At 35.0% G+C, this 20107-nt stretch overlaps 2 protein-coding genes across 2 annotated transcripts; both read right to left on the bottom strand.

Annotated features, from left to right (window-relative positions):
- Positions 1 to 3076: 3076 nt before the first annotated feature.
- LOC131029180 (G-type lectin S-receptor-like serine/threonine-protein kinase At2g19130) lies at positions 3077 to 4675 on the bottom strand. Its single transcript, XM_057959574.2, has one exon. The coding sequence runs from the start codon at positions 4673 to 4675 to the stop codon at positions 3077 to 3079; it is 1599 nt and encodes a 532-aa protein (XP_057815557.2).
- Positions 4676 to 4766: 91 nt separating this feature from the next.
- Positions 4767 to 5372, bottom strand: LOC131874025 (putative inactive G-type lectin S-receptor-like serine/threonine-protein kinase SRK). The gene has a single exon (XM_059217232.1). The coding sequence runs from the start codon at positions 5370 to 5372 to the stop codon at positions 4767 to 4769; it is 606 nt and encodes a 201-aa protein (XP_059073215.1).
- Between the last annotated feature and the right edge of the window lie 14735 nt (positions 5373 to 20107).

Here is a 20107-nt window from a genome sequence, read left to right on the forward strand (position 1 = left end):
TTCATTTAAAGAATGTGGTCTTATGGATGCCAATGTTCTTTTTCTTGAGCTAGTTAGTACACATTTGGTATCTAAATAATTCAATACATTGAATAGGGTAGTTGTTCAAGAAAGAAGATTGAGGATACTGAATATGAAATGTGATAAATAGGCATATGGTATGGGTATAATTATCATGTGTACATTAGATCTTGAGGTAGCATATGTGGACTATATATAAAAATTTATTTGATGAAGTGACAATTGATTATATTTGTATCTAATATAAAAATGTATTATGTCCTTTGTTCTAGTATGTTCTAGATGGTGTCAACTTGATAATTTTTAGTTTCATTTTCTTGTGCATTCATCTCTTATAAGTATCAATAATGTGCTTGCATGTAAAAATTTCTCATTGACCTAGGTTTCTCCATTGTTGTATAAGGTATTTCAAGATATGCATGCGTGTGTATGAATATTTGAGGCCACAAATCAGTATCCTATTATTGTATTTTACTAGTTGATCTTTCTAGGGATTGCAAAACCATCTCAAATTATTTTTGAAAAATATTATTAATAAAATAATTGGGTATTTCTATTCAATTATGAATTATTGAAGTATGCCTAATTATGCATGGCATGTCTCATAAATTTATAATTTTATTTATATGAAGATATAGTTGTACTAACTAGATTCTAATTGTGCATTTGGTTGTCTATTTTACATCGATTCATGTCTTTCTAAATAAGAGCTTGTGCTTACACATCTTTTTGTATCATCTTTCTAAATATCTTAGGCTCTTAACTATTGTAATTCACACATAATCTAGATTCTTATATTATGAAATGTATACTCATTGTTGAATTTTTAATGACTTATCATATCAATGTATTTGATAATAACCAATTATGTCATCTCATTTTTTTTAATTTTTTTTTTGTTGTGTATTGTTAGCATTTGTTAGATATTTACATGAATATACTTTCTTTCATTAAACCTTCTATCTATGATTGCATAAATTGATATTATACACTAGTTGTAGTTAAATTAGGAAGAGGATTGGTGGTAACCCCATAATAGGATTTTTTCCATTGGGCAACTACACATTGATCATAAAAAAAAGATGCTAAATAAAAGAAGTGATGAGAATGAGGCACATCCAAGGTGACATCAAGATGTTGAATTAGATAAAATTTTAAAATATATTCAAAAAAGGTTATTGCATATAGATTAGGTGTAATCAAAGTTGAAGATGTGAATAATAATGAGTCTTGTTCAACGGTTTTACCATGGGAATAACTCTAGCTTAATGGGTTCGCTTAGTGAAAAGGTTGAGTCAGATAGAGAAATGTTTTGAGTGGGAAGTAAGTCTAGGTTTGATACTTAATATTATTTATATGTCTTGAATCTTAAAGAATTGTTGAATTAAATCATGAATTTGGAGAAGTACTTTGATTTTGATTTTATCGAAGTGTTTAAGATGAGAAAATATGTAGTCACTCGCTTGAAGGGACATGTGGCCTAACTGTGGAGCTATGTGTAGAAAAAAAGGATAGGGGAGAATAATTCAAACACCACTAAATGAGATTAAATGGTGATGTAATTGAAGGGTATATTCTTACGACCACATTCTAATTTTGAGCTATTTAAAGAATTGGCCCATAATTTTTTTTTCTTCTATGGTATGTATTGGGATTATAGAGCATTGCTTTCACTTTTCATATTCTTTCGCTCCATAGTTCTTCAGTCGATACTACTAAGGAGAAGAAATGCTACACTGTGTGCAGACTTAATTGGAGGAGGAAAATCTAGATGGGCTTTTATCGTGTACCTCACAAAGAGGAGTGTTGTCATGTTTGACTGGATGTGATGATGTTAGTCTAGGTGCATTGTGAACTACGCGGATACAACAATGACCCATAACATGACATGATCTTCAGTAATTGGAATTGCATTTTAGATATTAAATTTTGAAGGGATTAATGAAATTTGCATAACTTTTAGGAGTTTTCATTAATTTTGGGGAAATTTAAGAGAAGTATTAGAAATATATGAACTATATAGTGTTGAAGATTAAAAATATTAATAAATAAGGGTAAATGATAATACTATTCATGTGATAAATGTATATCAAAAATTTTATAAATGTGAGAAATAACATAAGATTTTCTTCTTGAATTTCAGATTCAGGATATTTTAAGATATATCAAATATGTTAATGCTAGATTATTCGATTGACTTTTTGATTAAGAACCTTGAGAAAAATATGACCATTGATTCATGTGTATGACCATCTAATAATCAAGTTAAATTGTGGATGGGATTAAATAGTCTAGTTAGCCTAGATCCAATGTCAATTCTCTCCCTTAGAGTTTTCTTCAAATTCTCTTTCAATTAAAGAAGGATAGAGACATGATTCTTAAAGATGGCCCAGGTTTATGAAAAACACAAGCCTTTACCTTTGTGCATGGTGTCCAAGCTTTGACCCAATAAAAGAGTTATTATATGATGTGTCAATGTGAATACACCTCTACAAGTTGTCTTAGGGATTGTGTCAATTGAGGAACTATAGAGTGAAAGAATATAGAAAAGGAAATAAATGCTCTACAATCCTACTACATACTAGGGACAAGAAAGAAAGATTGTGAGCTATTGGCAACACATTCAGATAGAGCTATGACAATGATGGAAAAAGATTTCTCATCTTATTGTTGTAGTTCACAAAACCATTACAAATATATGTTTTGAGAATATACAATCATTAAATTCCACTAGACCAGATCTCTATAAACCATGTTACAAATGTAATAATTCCTACAAGAATTTAAAAACCAGCAATGATTTTACACCATAAGACTGCATGGTTTTTCAATCATATATTATAAATTTTTGGCGAGTATATAATAAATTGAATAGATTTTTTTTAACTAGAGTTCCGACCAAACACAGGTTGGTTGTGGAAACTTTCAACAATTAATTTAAAATTGGTATTTCATCTACCTAGCATTATATATTCCCTTGATAAGTTGAAATTACTCATAAGACTTGACTTGCCCGGCTTTGCCTATTTAGGGTTGACCAGGCAACATAAGGACTTCAATCGCTATCAGTGCTCCCTGCCTCAATTTCGTGGTCCTCCATGTGGCTTGGCATTTGCAGTGCGACTTCGTGTGCCTCGGTGATCCCTTCCAGCATGTGCACGACTTGACCCATGCTTGGCCTAGCGTTCTCATCATTTTGAATACATAACAAGCTCACCAGAGTGGCCCTTCTCACCTCCTCAACACATGCATTATTTACAATCCTTTTGTCCACAATATTCATCATGCTCCCTTGCTGAATTTCTGTCGCCGCCCAGGCGGGAAAGTAATACCTACTTGATTCTTGCACGCTCAAGTCAAGGTTTCTTCGTCCTGATATTATTTCCAGAAGAGTCATTCCAAAACTGTAGACGTCAACCTTGGGAGTGATTGGAAGACCAGAGATCCACTCGGGAGCCAAATACCCTCTCGTTCCTCTTGTTGTCGTCAGCACATGACTGAAATCTCTACCCAAAAGCTTTGCCAATCCAAAATCCCCCAATTTGGGAGAATAATCGGCATCTAGAAGAATGTTCTCGGGCTTGATATCACCGTGAATAATGCGATCTCGGCATTCCTCATGGAGATAATGTAAGGCTCTTGCGATTCCTAAGGCGATACCGAACCGGCTCTTCCAGTCTAGTGTCTTCCCTTGGCTTTCAGAATTACGGTTGAAGAGGAAGGAATTGAGAGAACCGTTCGGCATGCAATCATAAACCAGCAACCTGTGCGATCCTTGTGCACAAAATCCTCTAAGCCTGATCAAATTCACATGATGAATATTTCCCACGGAGTTGATTTCTGCCCGGAATTGTTTTTCGGCGATTCTTGAACCCTCCAGCTTCTTTACGGCCACAAGTGTAGTGTCTGTTAGAATGCCTTTGAAAACTGACCCGAATCCTCCACTCCCAAGCTTATTCTTGAAATTCCCCGTTGCTATCTTCAACTCCGTGTAAGTGAACATTCTAAGTGAAGTGGTGGAGGAATCGTCACAGCCTGCAGTGGAACTTGATCGACGCCGCATCCGCCTCAGTAAGTATGTAATAAGTAAAGCAATGACAAAAACAGAAAGCAATGAGACTGAGACTACTTTGCGTCGAGACGAGAAAAATGGATCGGGCTCAAATCTGGAGCCATTAGCTACGCGAACGAAAAAGAGAGCTGGACCGCTCGATGTGCTTCGCAAGGTGTGCAAATCTCCAGACCATATTTGACAGGGCCCTGCACGTGCCGTGTAGCTAAACGCAGTGCACGAGCAGTTGCGAAGGCACTCTGTCTCGCAGATTTTCCTCGTCCGAGCAGGGTATGAATAGGCGGGGTTATCAGGCAACGACACAAGGTATTCAATAAATCCATCGGTGCTGCCGTTTTGGGAACTGCAGTTTAAGGGGCTTTCGCGAACACATCCGCTCGACCACCATTCTTGCATATGCCAGATCTGACTGTTTCTCGGACCGAAGCCTTCTAGACAGCTGCAGCCACTCCATTGATCGCACTTTCCATAAACGCCGCACACGTTGTACACGTCGCATTGATCGCTGAAGCTAACCCAATTCGGCCAAACAGAGTCAATACTGAAATTAGCGTGGTAGTCAGTTCTTAATATTCCGTTCATGTTTATGACTAAACGCGTCAACGGATATATTAAAGACGCATAAGTGACATACGAGTCAGAGCTGGAGTCTTCTATGCGGAGGCCGAAATTCTCAACATCTAAAAATTGGTTCTCCCAGTACTGCACGGAATTGTTCCAGCGTAGCACGAATTTTTTGGCAAGCTGGATCGAAAGAATTCTTCCATGGCACCAACTTTTGGCCTCTTCGCAACTTCATCCCTGGCAACCAGCTGTCTCCGGGATGATCGAAGCTCTGCCAAATAATCTCAGAATGATTTTCGCCTCCCAACACTAGAAAATTACCAGAATCCAAGATAACAGCACGGGACGCCTTCTTGCTCACATTCGGCGACCAAACAAGCGCGCCCTGGGCGTCGAACAGCGCAAGGTAACCATCTCTCGACACATTCAAAACGCCGGACTCTTCGCTCACTGGAGTTTCCCTGTTTGCCACCCAAACGATCGCCCTGTCTGCCATGTTGGTATACCAGATGCCAATATACCAATTGGTATTATTTTCATCTGGGCTGAAGAATCCCAATTCAAATTTGCCATTCTTTGAAAGTAAGGTCTGATCTCCAGTTCCACTGATTGAATCGCCCAGGCGAAGAGTATCTCCACCCTCAACACCATTTAGAAAAACCATAAGAAGAGCTACGAGCATATACGCTGTTAGAGCATTCTTTTCCCTTCCCATATTCTTCCAGTCGATGCGACTAAGGAGAGTTCATTAGTCGGCGTGTTTAAGGAGAAGAAATGTTAGAGCTGATTACAGCGTGAAGACTTGATTGAAGGAGGAAAATCGATCTAGATGGTCTTCTGTCGTGTACATCACGGAGAGCACTTAAGCGCACTCTTTTTTCTTTCACATTTTTAATACGATTTGTGTGCGCGTGTTTGACTGGATGTGGTGGTTTTGGTTTCGCCGCGTTATGTTCCACTCAACATTTTTTAGAGAGCTTAAATTAACACCAAAGTCAGTATTCTAGTTTTCTATTTTACAAAGGGAAAGACTTTATGATTAAGTCGAACGCGTTACCTGATTTTTGTTGGAGTCTAATCTCAACTACCCCATCCACATGCTCCGTATGTACAAGTGTTTACAGAATTAGTAGATTTAGATTTGTTTTCAACATCTACTCCAACCTGTCCACCATACCTTCTCTAGTGTTAAAACATTATTTTATATGCAAAATTCCAGAAGTTTCCAGCTACCTCCTGACCATTCTAGAAACATCTAAGACCTCCATTAAAAGAGGCATTTTGTAATCATTTTGGATATGAAAGGAAGAATGAAAATATGGTCTGATAATTAAAAATTTGTCTTCTTTGTGTGCTGCTCTGTTTTTCTCCATGCTCTGTTTTTGTGTTTTGTTTTGGTCTGTTTCATTTCTATTAGTGGTATCAGAGCCAATGGTACGAAATTTTAAAATTACTGGGAAAGTAGCTGCAGAAGAATGCAACAGAAGAGATCTGTGAAGGAGAACAAAAGAAATACTAGCAGTTAAAAAGGAGGCCATAGCAGTTAAAAAGGTTGTCAAAAGGAGAAGACTCTAGCAGACTGGAAGTGTAAGTTGTTGGGTAAAGATTGTGAAGGTATACAGAGTTGTTTTAAAGGAAGAAATTTGCAGCAGCAGAAACACAGTCAAGTGTCAGGGTAAGGTAAGTTTATTCTTTTTTTTTTTTGTTTCAATGGGTAAAGTGGACAAAGTAAAGAAAGAGAAAACAAATGATTTAAAAGAAGAATTGAAGGAATGTAAAAAGAAAATTTCAGAAATGATATTTCTTTTAAAAGAGAAGCAAATGGAAAAATGTGAACTATTAGATGAAAATTATAATCTTGAAAAAGAATTGAATGAAGTTAAAGATAAACATAAGGAATTAGAAGAGAAATTACAGTTATTTGATGATGTCAAAAGGAAGTTTGATAATTTGGAAGAAATGTCAAAAAGGTTAGAAGAAGAAAACAGTTTACAAAAAAGGGAAACTTTAAATCTGAAACAAGAGAATGAATGTTTGAAGTTAAAACCACTAGTTAGTGATACTTCATGTGACACAGAAGATTTGTGTTCATCATTTGGTGAAAGTGATTTAGTTGAAACTATTTGTGATAAAGAATGTAAGAAAGAAAATGAGAATGTGTTTGCAAATTATGTTAGTTGTGATGATAAGAATATCGGTTTAAAAATCATGAAGAAAATGGGTTATAAAGGTCAAGGATTGGAAAAACAAGAACAAGGAATTAGAGAGCCTATTGAGCCTATAATGAGGCCAAAGTATGAAGGTCTTGGATATGTCACAGGAAAAGAAAATGATGCTACTAGTTCAAACAAAACAGCCCATAAAAGGCATTGTATTAGGTGTTCTCATTGCAATAGAGAAGGGCACAGAAAAGAAATGTGTTGGGACTTACATCCATGTAAAATTTGTGGTTTAAGAAATCATTCTAAAAAAATGTGTTGGAAGAAAGAATCAATACCAGGTTGTATAAAAATGGATTGTGGATGGACCTATGGACCTAGTTGGCAAAAGCTCACAAGTATGTTCAAAAGATTGTACAAATGTTCATATGTGAAGAACAATAGAAGTAATGAAAGCTTTGAATGTCCAAAAGGAATTAAAAATGTTTTCAGCCAAAAGAAACCATTGTCTAGCAAGGCAACTACTGATTGTATGATGTTTTGAAGACTTCAAACCAAAGAGACTGAGAGACTACAGCAGCAGTTGAAGAAAAATGGAGCACAAGAAAGAAAGAGGAGTTGATGAAAGAAATCAAAAAATCAGAGGAGGATATCAGAGAAGACATTGTGAATGCTGAAAATTGCAGCAGCTGTAGCAACAACAAGTTAGCAAGAAAACCAAGGCAGAGATCACAGACAAAAAGGGAAGGTAGTTGAAGAAAGTTGGAAAGAACAAAAGAATGGATAGAATATTGGTAGTTGAGATTAAGGGGGAGTGTTGGAGTCTAATCTCACCTAGCCCATCCACATGCTCCGTATGCACAGGTGTTTACAGAATTAGCAGATTTAGATTTGTTTTCAACATCTACTCCAACCTGTCCACCGTACCTTCTCTAGTGTTAAAACATTATTTTATATGCAAAATTCTAGAAGTTTCCAGCTACCTCCTAACCATTCTAGAAACATCTAAGACCTCCATTAAAAGAGGCATTTTATAATCATTTTGGATATGAAAGGAAGAATGAAAATATGGTCTGATAATTAAAAATTTGTCTTCCTTGTGTGCTGCTCTGTTTTTCTCCATGCTTTGTTTTTGTGTTTTGTTTTGGTCTGTTTCATTTCTATCAATTTTTTCGATCTAACAGCTTAGAATACTCCTTAAACATGCAAGACGATAGAAATTGTCTTGCTCCTCTATTTTTCTTTAATCTCAATCAAGTCCCTCTATTGCGATATTTTGCTACATTTGCATATGAATACAATTTTATAGAATATATCCATCGTTCTTCATTCATCAACAATTGGTATATATATTTTTAAAAGGACATAAGTGAAGTGTGAAAGATATCATATTTATTTATTATATTATATAATATTATATTGTATTTAATATTAAATTATTACTTGCAGTCATATGGTATGCATGCAACAATGAGCTGACAGAAGAGTAAATGAAAACTCAAAAAAGGTAAGTTCAAGAAATCTGAAGCATTGAATGAAATATTGATATTTTATTTGTGAATGTTTCTCCAGCAAAATTCTTTATATGCATGCCACAAAGTGTGACCTTAGAATTACAATTTGTTTGTGAAAGAAGCAGGAGGTAACTTGGAGACTGTTATGACCAACAATTTATGTGACCTGCAAAGAGGGAAACGAAAACATAAGCTGCAAGCAAGAGGAAGAATATAATGACAGTAGAAATAATGTAAAAGGCAAGTTCGAATTACCTGTTAACAGATATGAAGACAGGGGCAATTATAAGTTGGAGGCTGTATGTTGGCTAAAGAGTCACATAGAAGAGTGAGTGTAAATTCTGCGATATTGAAATGGAAGATGGGAAAAGAAAGAAAGAGTATCAAATTACCTTAAAGAAACTTAGACAAGGTCAACTCGAGGGTGGCAGGATTTTGTCATTTTGTACCCTGCATATGGGCAATCCAAAACGAAGAGTCTAGATGTTAGTATCTATGTTTACTTTGGAGCAGAGAAAGAGCTTAACAGTACGTGAAAGAAACGATAATGATTAAACTGATTGATAACCAGGCAGTCATTTACCAGATGGGTATTTGACGTTTCTTTGAAGCTTGAAACTAACCATAAAAATGAATCACACAAACAATATGGATATTGGAAGTGTTGGACACCCAATGGCTTGAGAGTATTGGCTATGAAACCCAAGCCACATTAAGTTAGAGTTGTGTTTTCAAATGTAGAATCAAATCAGTGAACATCGAACAACATGTGCAAGCGAAATGTAGTTTATCGAAGCTGAAGAGGAATGCAGTGTTGTGGCTAAAAAATGTGAATTGAAAGTGTGGGCGAGTGTAAGTTGCAGAATTTAAATTTGGACTCTGCAGTCTGCAAGTAATGTGCACTGCAAGCTACGTAAAATTTAGTGAGAAATAGTAAATTGAAGAAGATAGTTAAAACAAAAATGTGAATTATTTTTGTAATGTAAATGTTTACTTGCAGTGGAGCTTTGGAGCAATGGTTGACGGAAGAGGGATAAACAAAACGAACAAAGTGGAAGTAAGAAGTGTGTGTTAATTCACGAAATTGAAGAATGAGAGAAAATGTGGAGCAAACGCACAAAAAGTTAGAAACTAACAATAAAGATGTTATGAATTCAATTGAAACAAACATAAATAATTGACATTCAATTTTTAAATAAGTTCGAAACTCAATTGAAATAAACATTAGTCTAAAATTGAGTAGATGGTAGAAGATGCATACGGATTGATGGATCAATTGGAGGGAAAACAGACACTTAATTTGTTCATTGTAGAACCTAGAAATGACAAAGTAAATGAATAAAAATCAAATCTAAGTTTACTTCAATAGAATCTGAAAATATGACAGTAAGAAAACCATTGCAATGTCAATATAAAACTTTTAGCTTTAATGGATGTATGGAGTGTTTGAGGAATAGAGATGCAGGTGACATCGAGCGGGGAAATGTGCATGAGCAACACAACAAAGTTTGTGTGTTGTTGGAGTTCATGTTTGGAAAAGATAATGTTAATGTTTTTAGTGGAGAACAAGCAATAAAAAAGAGAAGGTAAAAGATGGTAACGAAGATACTTAAAGGGCGAACTGTACATAGACGAAGATGTACAGCGCTGCTGATTTTTAGTATGGCACAATCTAAGAGGACTGGAAATGACTTGTGCATGTTAATGATTTGAGAACAATTAAGTAAAGCAATGTTTAATTGAAAGTAATACCTTTAATTGTTGGATGGTGCAACTTATAAACTGAGATTTCATTGAGATTGAGCAAAGCAACTGTTACCTTTGTTATGCTGCATTGTCCTTGATGACAAAAAGGTTTTGGTGACTATATAGCTTTATCTCTATGAATAGTGGACAGGTGTAAGCAGATTAATTTTTGGTATTCATTGATAGTGAAACTTTTTGTGGAAGAGAAGAAGGTAGGTTCAATGACCAGTGGTTCTTCAAATTCGCATTGTGGTATTTTTTGATTTAATAATCTACAGGTATGAATGCTTCAGATGGTAATATTTTATGGCTAATTTTGTGGGGATTTCTCGCAATTGTTTTAGCATCAAATTGTCAAATTGTTATTTTTGCAGTATGTTTTGTGAAACCGTGAGGGGTAAAAAGTAAAAAAGGAAGTGAAAGAAAAAAAGAAAGAAAGATAAAAGTGTTTTCTCTTGTCAAACCATGAAGGGTAAAAAGTAAAATGGAAGTGAAAGAAGAAAAAAAAATAGAAAGATAAAAGTGTTTACTCTTCTATTTTTTAAAAAAATGAAAAAGATGGTCCCGAGTATTTTTCCAGTTATCAAAAATGCTAAGATTAAAAATATCTTTCTTGCTACTATATTCTTCCAAAGAAATAATCACAAGTAATTTTTTTTGAAACAAAAATTGGGAAAAGGAAAGAAGTATTTCTAAAGAGATCCTATGCAGTACATTTATTTTGGTGATAAATTTTTATTAACTCCAACCTAAGTTAGGGTTTGGTAACCCTACTCAAGGATGAACACACAAAACAGTTTTATTCCGGTTGTGATTCAGTTCTATAAAACTTATATTACAGTTTGGGAACCTGATTTTGGAGCGTGGTCAAGGAAGAAGTTTTGTTAGTTGGTTTTGCTTGATGAAGGATAGATCTCTTGAATATAACAGGGTGTAACAAAAAAAAAAATAGAGATGGCGGTGATAGACCATCTTTTGTATTAATCTTGTTCAGTGATTGACAAGTTGAGAGTTGCATAATATGATGCACTTCTGAATTTATCAGTGCTCGTAATTGGAGATATTTTCTTGATATCATTTGTGACATAGGGGTCGGTGCTCCTTGAAGTTTGAGACTTCTAAATACAGTGTAAGGAGTGGGTGCTTCTTGAGATAATAAAATATTCTTTTATCGAGTGGTTTTTCTACCCCAAGAGGGTTTTCCACTCATGAAAATCTGTGTTGTGTGCTAATCCACTTTATGTGTTCCATTAGATGAATGCTCTGATACATTTATTTATGCTTCATTGTTGTTCTACAAAATTTTAATTCTTTATGCTGGTCACTTTGTTTTTTAATTAATTCTACCAGTCATAATTTGATGCTTTGACAAGTTCAATAAGAAGCATATCAAGATTACTCAATTATATATATATTGTTTAATCAGAAATGCATGCTTCGATACAAGTTAGGGTGTCATATGTGTGTTAAAAGAGTTTTCCAAAGTAAGAAAAAATTAAAGAGAGTTAAATTGATTATTGACTCTGATTCACCCCCCCCTCTCAGAGTCAATCCACTTCCAACAAGTGGTATCAGAGCGTAGGGTCCCATCATTTAGGTCTATACTAGGGATTGTTCCTGGTCTTTTGGAAGTCTTGTCATGGCTTATTCACAAGAAGGTGCCTCTCTTTCAAGAGCTCCCCTCTTTGATGGCACAGATTATGTGTTTTGGAAGATCCAGATAGAAACGTACTTGATCTCTGTTGATGTAAATGTGTGGAACATTGTTATCACAAAATATGTTGTTCCTAATGCTATTCCTTCAGATCCTGATGCTAAATCTCAGTATGAGTTAAATGCTAGAGCAAAACATGCTCTCTTGTGTGGTCTTACCAAGGATGTGTTTGTTAAAGTTATGCATTGTGCATCTGCTCATGAAATATGGAGCAAGCTTGAAACTATTTATCAAGGTGATGCAAAGGTCAAAGAATCTAAAATTCTCACACTCAAGAATCAGTTTGAGTCATTGAGAATGAAAGAAGATGAGACTATTGCAAATTATTTTCTTAGAATTGATGAAGTTGTGAATTCAAGAAGGGGTCTTGGTGAAAATGTTGATGAAAAAGATGTTGTCAGAAAGGTTATTAGAACTTTACTTCCTAAATTTGAAACTAAGGTGTCAACTTTAGAAGAAAAGAAAAGCTTTTCAACTATGTCTCTTGACAGCCTACAAAGCATACTCACAGCCTATGAAATGAGGATAGGTAGTAATCCTTCTAGTTCTAAAGAAACTGCATTTAAAGTAGAAAAGAAGGAGGAACTAGATAGTGAGTCTGAACTTTCAGATGCTATAGAAGCTTTGCTAGTTAGAAAGTTAAAAAAGAAGTATGAGGGAAAATTACCCTTCAAATGTTTTAATTGCAGCAAAGCTGGGCACTTTGCTGCTCAATGTCCCCTGAGTGATCAAAATAATGAAGAAGAAAAACCAGAAAAAGTATTCAAAATGAAAAAATGGAACTCTAAAAAGAAATTCAATCCTTTTCAGAAAAAGAAGAGTCTTTTTATTAAAGAAGATTTTGAAAATGATTCAGATGACTCACCTTGTGAAGGTGATGAAACCTTGTTTATGGCTGCAATAGAAACTTCCTCAAAGAAAGATTTAAATAACATATCAGTAGATCAATCTGATGATTTAGATCAAGGTGAAATTGATCTTGAAGGAGAGTTACTATGTGCTCTCAAAGAAATCAAAAGGTTTAAGAAACTTGTAGCTTCTCATGAAAGTGAAAAACAGATTTTACAAATTGAATTAAAAGATTCAAAGCAAACAGTTGAGGATCTGAAAGTCTTACTTGCTGATAGTGAATTGAAAGTTAACATTTTGGAACAGCAAAGTAGTTCTTTACATAAGCAGATTGAGCAGTATGAAAGTACCTTGCATTTGAATGAAATCTTAAGCAAACAAAAACAATGCAAGAATTTGACAGGTATAGGTTTTGATAGTGCTGAATCATCAAAACAAATTACTAAACTTGCAAACAAAAAACAATTTCAGGGCTACAATAGAATGACTCCTTTTAGGTTTGGGTTCTTTCATGGTTACTGTTTTTACTGCAACAAGTTTGGCCATAAGGTTAACACTTGCAGATTTTTGCAACATAGAACTTCTATGTTTGGACATAATCAAGCCTCTGGTTTTCCAAATACTGTGAAGTGCATTAAGTGTAACTTCTTTGGACATACTTCTTCTCAATGCAAGTCAAAGGAAAAAATTCATAAGGTGTGGAAACCAAAGTTTGTCCCTAGTTCTAAACAGTTTATGATAGTGCAAACTGCATTTCTTTCAAGTAAAAAGTCATTGTGGGTGTTGGATAGTGGCTGTTCACACCATATGACAGGAGATAGAAATAAATTCCTTCATTTAGAAAACTTTGATGGAGGTTTTGTAAGATTTGGTGATAATTCAGGAGCCTTTGTCAGAGGTAAAGGCACATTACTGCTAAATGATGACACTCCTATTCATGATGTTTATTTTGTTGAAGGATTAAAACACAATTTGTTGAGTGTCATTGGGAATAATGTATCTTTTAGTTCTCAAGGTTGTGCTATCAAAAATAAATCTGGTAAAATTGTTGCTACTGGTTTGAGGACTATTGGGAATGTTTACAATTTACTTGACTCCACAGATTATGAAAATAATGTAGGTATGTGTCTTATGGGTCAAGTAGAAGAAAACTGGTTATGGCACAAGCGCTTGGGACATGTAAACTTTGATAATCTAGTTCGAATCAGCAAGAACCAGAATGTCAGAGGTTTACCCATCTTGAGCAAACCATTAAATATTGTGTGCAAAGAGTGTTTGAAAGGTAAACAGACAAAAGTATCTTTTAAATCTAAAGAACACTCTTCTACTAGTCCTTTACAACTTCTTCATACAGATTTATGTGGTCCAACAAGGACACAATCCATCAATGGTGAAAAATACTTCATGCTCTTTGTGGATGATTATACAAGAATGGTATGGGTCACTTTTCTCAAACATAAATCTGAAGCATTTGACAGATTTAAAATTTTTAGGAAAATGGTTGAAAGTGAAACTGATTTAAAACTTAAATGTTTAAGATCAGACAAGGGTGGTGAATTTACATCACAGGAATTTGTTGATTATTGTGAAAAACATAGCATTAAAAGATAGTATGCTGCTGCTCGAACACCTCAACAAAATGGGGTGGTTGAGAGGAAAAATAGAACAGTCAAAGAGATGGCTCGCACAATGCTTAATGAGGCAAATCTGCCAGACAGATATTGGAAAGAAGCTGTTCACACAGCTGTTTATATTCTGAATCGTGTGCAAATTAGGGTAAAATCTACTTTTACTCCTTATGAACTCTGGTATGGTAAAGCTGCTTCAATTAAGTATTTCAAGATTTTTGGGTGCAAGTGTTATATAAAAAGAGATGAAGAGAATCTAGGAAGCTTTGATGCTAAGACTGATGAGGGTATATTTCTTGGATATTCTACTCATAGCAAAGCTTATAGGTGTTTCAACAATAGATTGAACAAAATTGTTGAAACTGTTAATGTAAGATTTGATGAGCAATTCTTTCTAAGTGATGGTATGCAGGATGTTGAAGAGGATATACCAATAAGACTGGAACAAGTTTCTAAATCTGCTGAAGCAGAAATTACAAATGAGAAGAGTCCTCCATCAAGTCCTAAAGCAGAAAATCTTTTACATACACCCTCTAGAATCATTACTAAAAGACATCCTCAAAGTCAAATTATTGGTGAAATAGATGCAAGAATCTTGACTAGGAGAAGAGCAAGAATTGGTGAACAAGCTCAAATGGCTGAGCATTACTGTCTGGTAACTGATTTTGAACCTAAGTCTGTTTCTGAAGCTCTTATTAATGATTGTTGGCTGAATGCAATGCAAGATGAAATCAATCAAATAGAAAAGAATAAAACCTGGGAACTAGTGCCTAGACCAGATGATAAAAATGTTATAGGGGGTAAATGGATTTTCAGAAATAAACTTGATGAATCTAGTAAAGTTGTTAGGAATAAAGCACGCTTTGTGTGTAAAGGCTATGCACAACAAGAAGGTGTAGATTTTGGTGAAACATTTGCACCTATTGCTAGGCTAGAGTCAATACGAATATTTCTAGCATACTCCTATTATAAATTTTTTAAAATTTATCAAATGGATGTTAAAACAGCATTCCTAAATGGTTATCTTGATGAAGAGGTATATATGGAACAGCCAGAAGGGTTTGTCTCTGCAGATAAACCTGATTATGTATACAGGTTGAAAAAGGCTCTATATGGTCTTAAACAAGCTCCAAGAGCTTGGTACTCCAGGTTAGATGCTCACCTTACAGCAAATGGATTTACTAGAGGTGGAGTTGAGAGTAACTTATATGTCAAAGTTGAAGGTAATGATATTTTACTTGTTGAGGTCTATGTGGATGATATCATTTTTTGCTGCAATAATGATTCTTTATCCAAAAAAATTTCAAAACTCATGGAATCTGAATTTGAAATGTCCATGTTGGGTGAATTAACCTTCTTTCTTGGTCTTCAAGTAATGCAGCTTGAACAAGGCATTTTTTTATCACAAACCAAATATGCAAAAGAAATGCTAAAGAAGTTTAATATGATAGATTGCAAACCTGTTAGTACTCCAATGGAGACTAGTTGTAAATTAACCAAGGCAGATGACTCACCTGAAGTCAATCAATCTGAGTACAGATCAATGATAGGCAGCTTACTTTATTTAACTGCATCTAGGCCTGATTTAATGCATGCAGTCTGTTTGGTTTCACGATTTCAATCTGCCCCTAAACAATCTCATTTGATAGCTGTGAAAAGAATTTTAAAGTACATTCAAGGTAATTTAGACTATGGTTTATGGTATCCACGAAATAATGATTTTACTCTTGTTGGTTTTACGGATGCTGACTGGGCTGGCTATGTAGATGATAGAAAAAGCACCAGTGGTGCAGCTTTCTTCCTAGGAGATCGTCTTGTTGCCTGGCATAGCAAAAAGCAAGAATGTGTCACTTTATCAACTGCAGAATCTAAGTATATTGCCGCAACAGCTTGTTGTACCCAATTAATCTGGATGTCTTATCAACTTGCTGATATGGGTATTACAGTAAACAAGCCAATCTCTATTTTTTGTGATAACACTAGTGCCATAAATCTTTCTAAAAATCCTATTATGCACTCACGCACTAAACATGTTGCAATAAAGTTACATTTTCTACGTGAACAGGTGTTAGCTAATGAATTTCAACTTTTATATGTGCCTTCCTAGGCACAAGTGGCTGACATTTTCACAAAGGCTCTATCTAAAGAAGTATTTGAACATTTCAGAGACAGGTTGGGAGTTATCTCTCAATCTATTCTTGCTTAATATCTTGCATTCTATGAGGGGGAGCATCACTCTCCCCAAGTTTTTCCCTTTGTCGTTGAGACAAAAAGGGGGAGAAGACAGTTGTTCTTACAGGTTATTCTAAAGTTTCACAGTTGGAATTACAGGTTATTCTGAGTTTCACAGATAGTTGGAATTACAGGTTGTTCTAAGGTTTCACAAATTAATTGGCAGTTTACTCAGGTGGTATTTATGGTATCATGATGTTGTTTCTAGCAGTTAATGATGGTTCAGTTTTATGATGGTTCAGTTTTTGCCATCAAGGACAAAGGGGGAGTTTGTTACCTTTGTTATGCTGCATTGTCCTTGATGACAAAAAGGTTTTGGTGACTATATAGCTTTATCTCTATGAATAGTGGACAGGTGTAAGCAGATTAATTTTTGGTATTCATTGATAGTGAAACTTTTTGTGGAAGAGAAGAAGGTAGGTTCAGTGACCAGTGGTTCTTCAAATTCGCATTGTGGTATTTTTTGATTTAATAATCTACAGGTATGAATGCTTCAGATGGTAATATTTTATGGCTAATTTTGTGGGGATTTCTCGCAATTGTTTTAGCATCAAATTGTCAAATTGTTATTTTTGCAGTATGTTTTGTGAAACCGTGAGGGGTAAAAAGTAAAAAAGGAAGTGAAAGAAAAAAAGAAAGAAAGATAAAAATGTTTTCTCTTGTCAAACCATGAAGGGTAAAAAGTAAAATGGAAGTGAAAGAAGAAAAAAAATAGAAAGATAAAAGTGTTTACTCTTCTATTTTTAAAAAAAATGAAAAAGATGGTCCCGAGTATTTTTCCAGTTATCAAAAATGCAAAGATTAAAAATATCTTTCTTGCTACTATATTCTTCCAAAGAAATAATCACAAGTAATTTTTTTTGAAACAAAAATTGGGAAAAGGAAAGAAGTATTTCTAAAGAGATCCTATGCAGTACATTTATTTTGGTGATAAATTTTTATTAACTCCAACCTAAGTTAGGGTTTGGTAACCCTACTCAAGGATGAACACACAAAACAGTTTTATTCCGGTTGTGATTCAGTTCTATAAAACCTGTATTACAGTTTGGGAACCTGATTTTGGAGCGTGGTCAAGGAAGAAGTTTTGTTAGTTGGTTTTGCTTGATGAAGGATAGATCTCTTGAATATAACAGGGTGTAACAAAAAAAAAAATAGAGATGGCGGTGATAGACTATCTTTTGTATTAATCTTGTTCAATGATTGACAAGTTGAGAGTTGCATAATATGATGCACTTCTGAATTTATCAGTGCTCGTAATTGGAGATATTTTCTTGATATCATTTGTGACATAGGGGTCGGTGCTCCTTGAAGTTTGAGACTTCTAAATACAGTGTAAGGAGTGGGTGCTTCTTGAGATAATAAAATATTCTTTTATCGAGTGGTTTTTCTACCCCAAGAGGGTTTTCCACTCATGAAAATCTGTGTTGTGTGCTAATCCACTTTATGTGTTCCATTAGATGAATGCTCTGATACATTTATTTATGCTTCATTGTTGTTCTACAAAATTTTAATTCTTTATGCTGGTCACTTTGTTTTTTAATTAATTCTACCAGTCATAATTTGATGCTTTGACAAGTTCAATAAGAAGCATATCAAGATTACTCAATTATATATATTGTTTAATCAGAAATGCATGCTTCGATACAAGTTAGGGTGTCATATGTGTGTTAAAAGAGTTTTCCAAAGTAAGAAAAAATTAAAGAGAGTTAAATTGATTATTGACTCTGATTCACCCCCCCCTCTCAGAGTCAATCCACTTCCAACAGCAACAACAATGAGATGCAGCAAAGTTTGTGCAATGTTGGAATTGATGCTCAGATGTAATTATTTTGTAGTTAGTGAAATTGACAATTACTTGCAACATGTAGTGCATGTGTGGTGTTATGTTTTTATTACATAGGTTGTGCGTTTGGTGAAGTTGTCACTTTGCAGAGAGGCGCCTTATATCTGCATTTTAAGTGAGGGAAAACAAAGAAGTGCCAATATATGAAATGAAAATGATATACCTAGGATATGAAAGTATTAAGTCGAAATGCGATAGCAAGGAGGCCACAAACAGATAGATAGTTAACACTATACAAATGGGTGCAAAGCAATTTACAGTAACAAATGACAACATTTCACAGATGCTAGAAATTTAATACTTTTCAAAAAGTTGTACTATGTAAATACAAACCTGGATTATATGAGAAGAACAAACGTGTAAGTGCATAAATCGCAAACAGCAATGATAAAAAATAGCAGAAATACAGAGGAGAAACAAACACAGAAATACGCAGGAGACAGAGGAGAAACCCAAAAATGGGCTCTAATGAACACAGGCCCAGTCTATTCTATAAATAGTCAAATATATATTTAATGTGTGGAAGACCCTAGAGAAGAGTTAGATGCAAACTTAATAATGGGCAGTTGAAACAGTGACTGAAGTGTAGGAATTTTTTGGAACACAGAAGTTCCTAGAAATCTCTGGAGGATAATTAATTTATCTCCAATATCCCCCCATAAATTAATTATCGAATTGGTTTTGATATCCCCCCATAATCGAATTAGGATGGGTCCTCGTCTCAAGCCTTTTTAGGTACCCATTTACAACAAATTTTGTTTCCCCTAATCACTTGGGTTTTCACAGTTTACCCTTAACTGATTCACTACAAACTGCTCTTTTACAATAACTTTTGGGTTTTTGACCGGTTTACCCATAACCATTTGGGTTTTCCCCAATTGATACAATCAATTTGATTTTCATATTACTTTGGTTTTTTAACCCTAACAAGTGGTTTTGGCTTACCACAAACCATCACAAGAGAATTAGCTCTAACATGGTTCCAATGACCATCACAATGGGGAAACTTTCATCACTGCGGAGTTTTTTCCTAAAATTATTGAGTCCATATAAAAAGAAAACCATCTACCAAGACACATGGGTAACCAACCGCTGTGCTCGCTAGTTCTATAGGAATCCTTTTCAGATACATGGTTTATCAATAATTTGTACCACAAACTCTGGGGTGTCAGGTACCACTGATCATGCACCCCTTTACATCAACACACTTCACAAACAACATTGAACTATGCCAATTCTCACAATCTTCACAGCTTACAACACTTGGGGAATATCTTTGAAATTCAACAATCTTATTTGACATGACCACTTTTGATTGTAACATTGCCTTCACATTTAGACACACCAATTTTCTCATTTTTGACCCAAACACTTTCCACCTTTGATCAAAACACTTTAAACTTTTGATCAAAACATCATTTTTCTCACCTCCAACCAAAACACTCTAAAGCTATTGGTTGGTGTACTATGGCCAGTAGCCCAACTTCCTCTAGTACTTGATTCCATTGTAGCGCGCTTGAAGCTTTGAATCCCATAGGTCTGCCCACGCTTCCGTTTTCATCTCCCTTTGACTTGGCAAATATCTGAAACACCTTCATCTTCTATGGCACCAAAAAACAAGAACAATCTGACTTCAAGAAAAACAAACACAACAAAACTCTGCAAACTGGAACACACTACTCTTTCAGAAATATGAGGCAAGAGACTGGTCACTTATTACAAAAGTATTGCAGGGTGCCTAGGGAAGTAAGCCCTCTGGATTTTG

Source organism: Cryptomeria japonica, chromosome 3 (genome assembly GCF_030272615.1).
Source record: "Cryptomeria japonica chromosome 3, Sugi_1.0, whole genome shotgun sequence".
NCBI lineage: Eukaryota > Viridiplantae > Streptophyta > Pinopsida > Cupressales > Cupressaceae > Cryptomeria > Cryptomeria japonica.

Bases quoted from the DNA above. Each gene is read 5' to 3' on its own strand.
- LOC131029180 (XM_057959574.2), bottom strand. From the start codon at position 4,675: ATGAACGGAATATTAAGAACTGACTACCACGCTAATTTCAGTATTGAC.
- LOC131874025 (XM_059217232.1), bottom strand. From the start codon at position 5,372: ATGGGAAGGGAAAAGAATGCTCTAACAGCGTATATGCTCGTAGCTCTT.